This window comes from Penaeus chinensis, chromosome 29 (genome assembly GCF_019202785.1).
Source record: "Penaeus chinensis breed Huanghai No. 1 chromosome 29, ASM1920278v2, whole genome shotgun sequence".
In the NCBI taxonomy this organism is placed as follows: Eukaryota; Metazoa; Arthropoda; class Malacostraca; order Decapoda; family Penaeidae; genus Penaeus; species Penaeus chinensis.
Window position 1 is genome coordinate 19,572,506 of NC_061847.1, and position 7,500 is coordinate 19,580,005.

General features: G+C 59.4%; 1 protein-coding gene across 2 annotated transcripts in view; it reads right to left on the reverse strand.

The window, feature by feature from the left end:
* Positions 1 to 7,500, reverse strand: part of LOC125040842 — a 25,377-nt gene that overhangs the window by 12,366 nt on the left and 5,511 nt on the right. For both annotated transcript variants that reach the window (XM_047635600.1, XM_047635601.1), the window contains exons 3-5: positions 7,492 to 7,500; positions 3,990 to 4,154; positions 3,462 to 3,575 (exon numbers count right to left, since the gene is read on the reverse strand). The exon at positions 7,492 to 7,500 is cut by the window's right edge and continues 63 nt beyond it. In XM_047635600.1, coding sequence (XP_047491556.1) covers positions 3,462 to 3,575; positions 3,990 to 4,154; positions 7,492 to 7,500 — 288 coding nt within the window. The remainder of the gene's footprint in view (positions 1 to 3,461; positions 3,576 to 3,989; positions 4,155 to 7,491) is intronic.

Genomic DNA, 7,500 nt, shown 5'->3' on the forward strand with positions numbered 1-7,500 from the left:
GGGGGAAGGGAAAGGAAAGGAAAGGAGAGGGAGGGAGAAAGAGGGGGGAAGGGAAAGGAAAGGAAAGGAGAGGGAGGGGAGAAAGAGAGGGGGGGAAGGGAAAGGAAAGGAAGGAAAGGAGAGGGAGGGAGAAAGAGAGGGGGGAAGGGAAAGGAAAGGAAAGGAAAGGAGAGGGAGGGAGAAAGAGAGGGGGGGAAGGGAAAGGAAAGGAAAGGAGAGGGAGGGAGAAAGAGAGGGGGGGAAGGGAAAGGAAAGGAAAGGGAAAGGAGAGGGAGGAGAGAAAGAGAGGGGGGGAAGGGAAAGGAAAGGAAAGGAAAGGAGAGGGAGGGAGAAAGAGAGGGGGGGGGAAGGGAAAGGAAAGGAGAAGGGAGAGGGAGGGAGAAAGAGAGGGGGGGAAGGGAAAGGAAAGGAAAGGAAAGGAGAGGGAGGGAGAAAGAGAGGGGGGGAAGGGAAAGGAAAGGAAAGGAAAGGAGAGGGAGGGAGAAAGAGAGGGGGGGAAGGGAAAGGAAAGGAAAGGAAAGGAGAGGGAGGGAGAAAGAGAGGGGGGGAAGGGAAAGGAAAGGAAAGGAAGGAGAGGGAGGGAGAAAGAGAGGGGGGGAAGGGAAAGGAAAGGAAAGGAAAGGAAGAGGGAGGGAGAAAGAGAGGGGGGGGAAGGGAAAGGAAAGGAAAGGAAAGGAAAGGAGAGGGAGGGAGAAAGAGAGGGGGGGAAGGGAAAGGAAAGGAAAGGAAAGGACGAGGGAGGGAGAAAGAGAGGGGGGGAAGGGAAAGGAAAGGAAAGGAAAGGAGAGGGAGGGAGAAAGAGAGGGGGGGGAAGGGAAAGGAAAGGAAAGGAAAGGAGAGGGAGGGAGAAAGAGAGGGGGGGAAGGGAAAGGAAAGGAAAGGAAAGGAGAGGGAGGGAGAAAGAGAGGGGGGGAAGGGAAAGGAAAGGAAAGGAAAGGAGAGGGAGGGAGAAAGAGAGGGGGGAAGGGAAAGGAAAGGAAAGGAGAGGGAGGGAGAAAGAGAGGGGGGGAAGGGAAAGGAAAGGAAAGGAAAGGAGAGGGAGGGAGAAAGAGAGGGGGGGGGAAGGGAAAGGAAAGAAAGGAAAGGAGAGGGAGGGAGAAAGAGAGGGGGGGAAGGGAAAGGAAAGGAAAGGAGAGGGAGGGAGAAAGAGAGGGGGGGAAGGGAAAGGAAAGGAAAGGAAAGGAGAGGGAGGGAGAAAGACGAGAGGGGGGGAAGGGAAAGGAAAGGAAAGGAAAGGAGAGGGAGGGAGAAAGAGAGGGGGGGGGAAGGGAAAGGAAAGGAAAGGAAAGGAGAGGGAGGGAGAAAGAGAGGGGGGGAAGGGAAAGGAAAGGAAAGGAGAGGGAGGGAGAAAGAGAGGGGGGAAAGGGAAAGGAAAGGAAAGGAAAGGAGAGGGAGGGAGAAAGAGAGGGGGGAAGGGAAAGGAAAGGAAAGGAGAGGGAGGGAGAAAGAGGGGGGGAAGGGAAAGGAAAGGAAAGGAGAGGGAGGGAGAAAGAGAGGGGGGGAAGGGAAAGGAAAGGAAAGGAAAGGAGAGGGAGGGAGAAAGAGAGGGGGGGAAGGGAAAGGAAAGGAAAGGAGAGGGAGGGAGAAAGAGGGGGGGGAAGGGAAAGAAAGGAAAGGAGAGGGAGGGAGAAAGAGGGGGGGAAGGGAAAGGAAAGGAAAGGAGAGGAGGGAGAGAAAGAGAGGGGGGAAGGGAAAGGAAAGGAAAGGAAAGGAGAGGGAGGGAGAAAGAGAGGGGGGAAGGGAAAGGAAAGGAAAGGAAAGGAGAGGGAGGGAGAAAGAGAGGGGGGAAGGGAAAGGAAAGGAAAGGAAAGGAGAGGGAGGGAGAAGAAGAGAGGGGGAAGGGAAAGGAAAGGAAAGGAAAGGAGAGGGAGGGAGAAAGAGAGGGGGGGAAGGGAAAGGAAAGGAAAGGAAAGGAGAGGGAGGGAGAAAAAAGAGGGGGGGAAGGGAAAGGAAAGGAAAGGAAAGGAGAGGGAGGGAGAAAGAGAGGGGGGGGAAGGGAGAGGGAGGGAGAAAGAGAGGGGGGGAAGGGAAAGGAAAGGAAAGGAAAGGAGAGGGAGGGGGGGAAGGGAAAGGAAAGGAAAGGAGAGGGAGGGAGAAAGAGAGGGGGGAAGGGAAAGGAAAGGAAAGGAGAGGGAGGGAGAAAGAGAGGGGGGGAAGGAAAGGAAAGGAGAGGGAGGGAGAAAGAGAGGGGGGAAGGAAAGGAAAGGAGAGGGAGGGAGAAGGAGAGGGAGGGAGAAAGAGAGGGGGGAAAGGAAAGGAAAGGAGAGGGAGGGAGAAGGAGAGGGAGGGAGAAAGAGAGGGGGGAAAGGAAAGGAAAGGAGAGGGAGGGAGAAAGAGAGGGGGGGGAAGGGAAAGGAAAGGAAAGGAGAGGGAGGGAGAAAGAGAGGGGGGAAGGAAAGGAAAGGAGAGGGAGGGAGAAAGAGAGGGGGGGAAGGAAAGGAAAGGAAGAGGGAGGGGAGAAAGAGAGAGGGGGGAAGGAAAGGAAAGGAGAGGGAGGGAGAAAGAGGGGGGGAAGGAAAGGAAAGGAGAGGGAGGGAGAAAGAGAGGGGGGAAAGGAGAGGGAGGGAGAAAGAGAGGGGGGGAAGGAAAGGAAAGGAGAGGGAGGGAGAAAGAGAGGGGAAAGGAGAGGGAGGGAGACAGAGGGGGAGGAAAGGAGAGGGAGGGAGAAAGAGAGGGGGGAAGGAGAGGGGAGGGAGAAGAGAGGGGGGAAAGGAAAGGAAAGGAGAGGGAGGGAGAAAGAGAGGGGGGAAAGGAAAGGAAAGGAGAGGGAGGGAGAAAGAGAGGGGGAAAGGAGAGAGAGGGGGGAAAGGAGAGGGAGGGAGAAAGAGAGGGGGGAAAGGAGAGGGAGGGAGAAAGCGAGGGGGGAAAGGAGAGGGAGGGAGAAAGAGAGGGGGGAAAGGAGAGGGGGGGAGGAGAGGGGGGAAGGAGAGGGGGGAAGGAGAGGGGGGAAGGAGAGGGGGGAAGGAGAGGGGGGAAGGAGAGGGGGGAAGGAGAGGGGGGAAGGAGAGGGAAGGAGAGGGAAGGAGAGAGGGGGAAGGAGAGGGAAGGAGAGGGAAGGAGAGAGGGGGAAGGAGAGGGAAGGAGAGGGAAGGAGAGAGAGGGAAGGAGAGGGAAGGAGAGAGAGGGAAGGAGAGGGAAGGAGAGAGAGGGAAGGAGAGAGAGGGAAGGAGAGGGAAGGAGAGAGAGGGAAGGAGAGAGAGGGAAGGAGAGAGAGGGAAGGAGAGAGAGGGAAGGAGAGAGAGGGAAGGAGAGAGAGGGAAGGAGAGAGAGGGAAGGAGAGAGAGGGAAGGAGAGGGAAGGAGAGAGAGGGAAGGAGAGAAAAATAAAAAAGCAAACGAGCCGAATAAGGCCTAGAAAAAACGAAAAGACACGGATTCAAATTACCCGCGGACGCAATCGCCTTACGGAAAGGTCTTCCAATAAAATATGCAAAACTATTTTTCAGTTTCCCTAAGCCTCACCATGTGGGTCCCATTCATCTCCACCGTCTCGTCTGCCTCCATCAACATGACCTGACCTCGCACAGGGTCACGGGTAGACAGGGCCAGCTCCAGGAGGTTACCAGAGCATCTTGACTGATGACAAAGTGTTGAGAAGATATTAAAGTGAAAAAATAATAAGAATGTTTATGCAAATATACAGTAGACGTGATAAATACATGATAGAAATAACATTACTCATTGAAATGCAACAGCAGACCGCATAATATGTTAACCGACATTGATACGAAATGTGACAACAGACGAAAGACAACCTATAAAAACATAATGAGTAACAGAATTTTAGCAGTCATGAGTTTCTACATACTAATGGCCATATCCGGTTGGATTACTGGATACGGTCATTTGTGGCAATCAAGGAAGGGGAAAACGTTATAGCAAGATTATATTATTTTCCCAAATAAATCCAACCCAAAACGGAACAGTACTCCCCTTCCAGTCAACACAAGGTCACAAACGCCCCCTGACCTTTGACCCTCTTAGACTCACCTTGACCGTGAAGTGGGCGAAGGCGCAGCCAGGGGTCAGGGTGCTGCTGCCCTTCCCGGTGACCAAGAACATCGTATTCAGGTCCTCCTCACTCACGTGCTCCTCGGGGCTTCGCGCCGCTGCCTGCTGGGACGGTTCCTTGCCGAGGCCGGTGCTGATGCGGTACTGTAGAGGGGGAAGGGGGGAGGGGGAGGAATGGGGAAGGGGGGAGGGGGAAGGGGGGAGGGGATGGGGGGAAGGGGTGGGGGAAGGGGGGAGGGAATGGGGAAGGGGGGAGGGGGGCATGGGGGAGGGAAGGGGGGAGGGGGAATGGGGGGGGGAAGGGGGAGGGGAAGGGGGGGGGGGATTGGGGGCGGGGGGGGGGGGGGGGGGAGGGGCGGGTAATTAGGGGGGGGGGGGGGGGGCGGGGTGGGGGGAGGGGGGGGGGGAGGGGGGGGGGGGGGGGGAGGGGGGGGGGGGGGGGGGGGGAGGGGGGGGGATGGAGGGGGGAGGGGGAGTGGGGGGGGGGGGGGGGGGGGGGGGGGGGGGGGGGAGAAGGGGGGGGGGGGGGATTTGGGGGTGGGAAGGGGGGGGTTTTTTTTTGGGGGGGGCGGAGGGGGGGGGGTTTTTTTTTTTGAAAGGGGGGAGGGGAAGGAGGTTTTTTTTTGGGGAGGGGGGAAGGGGGGGGGGGGAAGGGGGAGAAAAGAGGGGGGGGAGGGGGAAGGGGGGGAAAGAGGGGGGGAGGGGGGGGGTGGGGGGGGGAAAGAGGGGGGGAGGGTAAGGGGGGGGGAGGGGGAAAAAGGGGGGGGAGGGGAAGGAGGGGGAGGGAAGGAGGGGGAGGGGAGGAAAGGGGGGGGGGAAGGAGGGGGGAGGGGGGAAAGGGGGGTGGGAGGGGGAGGGGAGGGGGAGGGGGAGGGGAAAAAGGGGGGGGAGGGGAGGAGGGGGGGTAGGGGAGGAAGGGAGGGAGGAAAGGGAGGGGAAGGAGAGGGAGGGGAAGGGGGGGGAGGGGAAGGAGGGGGGGAGGGGAAGGAAGGGGAGGGGAAGGAAGGGGAGGGAGGAAGGGGGAGGGGAAAAAAGGGGGGCGGGGGGGGGGAAGGAAAGGAGGGGGAGTAGGAGAGGGAGGAAGGAAGGGAGGGGGAGTAGGAGGGGAGGAAGGGAGGGGGAGTGGGAGGGAGGAAGGGGGGGGAGTGGAGGGGAAAGAAGGGAAAAGGGGGGGAGAGGGGGAGGGAGGAAGGAGAGGAGGGGGAGCGAGGAGGGAGGAGATACGAGGGGGAGGAGGGAGAGAAGGAAAGGGGTGAAGGGAGCGTGGGATGGAGAGGGAAGAGAGAATGGGGAGGAGACGATGAAAAGAGGGAGAAGAGAGCGTGGGAGGGACAGGAGAAAGCGGGGAGAATGGGGTAAAGGAGGGAGGGGAGGGGCGGGGAGGGTGAGGGGAAAGGATGGGGCGGGGAGGGGAGGGGAAAGGAGGGGCGGGGAGGGGGGGGAAAGGAGGGGCGGGGAGGGGGGGGAAGGAGGGCGGGGAGGGGAGGGGAAAGGAGGGGCGGGAAAGGAGGGGCGGGGAGGGGAGGGGAAAGGAGGGGCGGGAAAGAGGGGCGGGGAGGGGAGGGGAAAGGAGGGCGGGAAAGGAGGGGCGGGGAGGGGAGGGGAAAGGAGGGGCGGGGAGGGGAGGGGGAAAGGAGGGCGGGGGGGGGAGGGGAAAGGAGGGGGGGGGGAGGGGAGGGGAAGGAGGGCGGGGAGGGGAGGGGAAAGGAGGGGCGGGGAGGGGAGGGGAAAGAAGGGGCGGGGATGGGTGAGGGGAAAGGAGGGGCGGGGAGGGGAGGGGAAAGGAGGGGCGGGGAGGGGAGGGGAAAGGAGGGGCGGGGAGGGGGAAGGCGGGAGGGGAAGAAGGGGAAGGCGGGAGGGGAAGAAGGGGAAAGGGGGAGAGAGGGGTGGTAGAGAAGAGGGGATAGGGGGATAGGGAGGTAAGTGGGAGCGAAAGAGTAAAGGTGAAAATGATGAATGGAGATTCAGAAGAGAGAAGACGGTAAAAGGGGGGAGAAGAGAGGTAAAAGCAGATGGAGACACATTGGAGTAAGACAGGAAGAGGGTGGGAGGGAAGTGGGGGAGGGAAGTGGAGGAGGGGGAGAAGAGAGAAAGTGAGAGGAAGCGAGAGAGGGTGGGAGGAGTGAGGAAACCGAAGGGAGCGAGGGGGAGTGGGGGGTTGAGGGAGCAGGAGGGAGTGAGGGAGGATGCAGGAGCAGGAGGAAGGTAGGAGGAATGAGGGAGCAGGAGGAAGGGAGGAGGAATGAGGGAGCAGGAGGAAGGGAGGAGGAATGAGGGAGCAGGAGGAAGGGAGGAGGAATGAGGGAGCAGGAGGAAGGGAGGGTCAATGAGGGAGCAGGAGAAAGGGAGGGACAATGAGGGAGCAGAAGGAAGGGAGGGGGAATGAGGGAGCAGGAGGAAGGGAGGGGGAATGAGGGAGCAGGAGGAAGGGAGGGACAATGAGGGAGCAATGAGGGAAGGGAGGGGGAATGAGGGAGCAGGAGGAAGGGAGGGAGAATGAGGGAGCAGGAGGAAGTGAGGGAGAATGAGGGAGCAGGAGGAAGTGAGGGAGAATGAGGGAGCAGGAGGAAGTGAGGGAGAATGAGGGAGCAGGAGGAAGGGAGGGGGAATGAGGGAGCAGGAGGAAGGGAGGGGAATGAGGGAGCAGGAGGAAGGGAGGGGGAATGAGGGAGCAGGAGGAAGGGAGGGGGAATGAGGGAGCAGGAGGAAGGGAGGGGGAATGAGGGAGCAGGAGGAAGGGAGGGGAATGAGGGAGCAGGAGGAAGATGGACCATGAGGGAAGGGAGGGAGAATGAGGGAGCAGGAGGAAGGGAGGGAGAATAAGGGAGCAGGAGGAAGGGAGGAGGAATGAGGGAGCAGGAGGGAGGGAGGAGGAATGAGGGAGCAGGAGGAAGGGAGGAGGAATGAGGGAGCAGGAGGAAGGGAGGAGGAATGGGGGAGCAGGAGGAAGGGAGGAGGAATGAGGGAGCAGGAGGAAGGGAGGAGGAATGAGGGAGCAGGAGGAAGGGAGGAGGAATGAGGGAGCAGGAGGAAGGGAGGAGGAATGAGGGGAGCAGGAGGAGGGAGCGGGGGAAATGAGGGAGCAGGAGGAAGGGAGGAAGCAGGAGGAAGGGAGGAGGAATGAGGGAGCAGGAGAGAAAGGGAGGAGGAATGAGGGAGCAGGAGGAAGGGAGGAGAATGAGGGAGCAGGAGGAAGGGAGGGAGAATGAGGGAGCAGGAGGAAGGGAGGAGTGAATGAGGGAGGGAAGGAGAGACTCATTTGAATTACGTGTTTACTTTAGAACCTTCTTAATGCATACAAATTCCGAACCGAAAAAGACAAAACCGCAGTAGGGTTACAATACCATCGCCACTAAATCCAACCCCTTAAAAATACATTAGCCCCCCACCAAAGACCGAGGGGACTGGGGTGGGGAGTGGGAGAGTGGGGGAGTGGAATCTTAAAAAAGAAAAAGAAAAGTACCTTGTATTTGGGACTCACCGTCTTCTC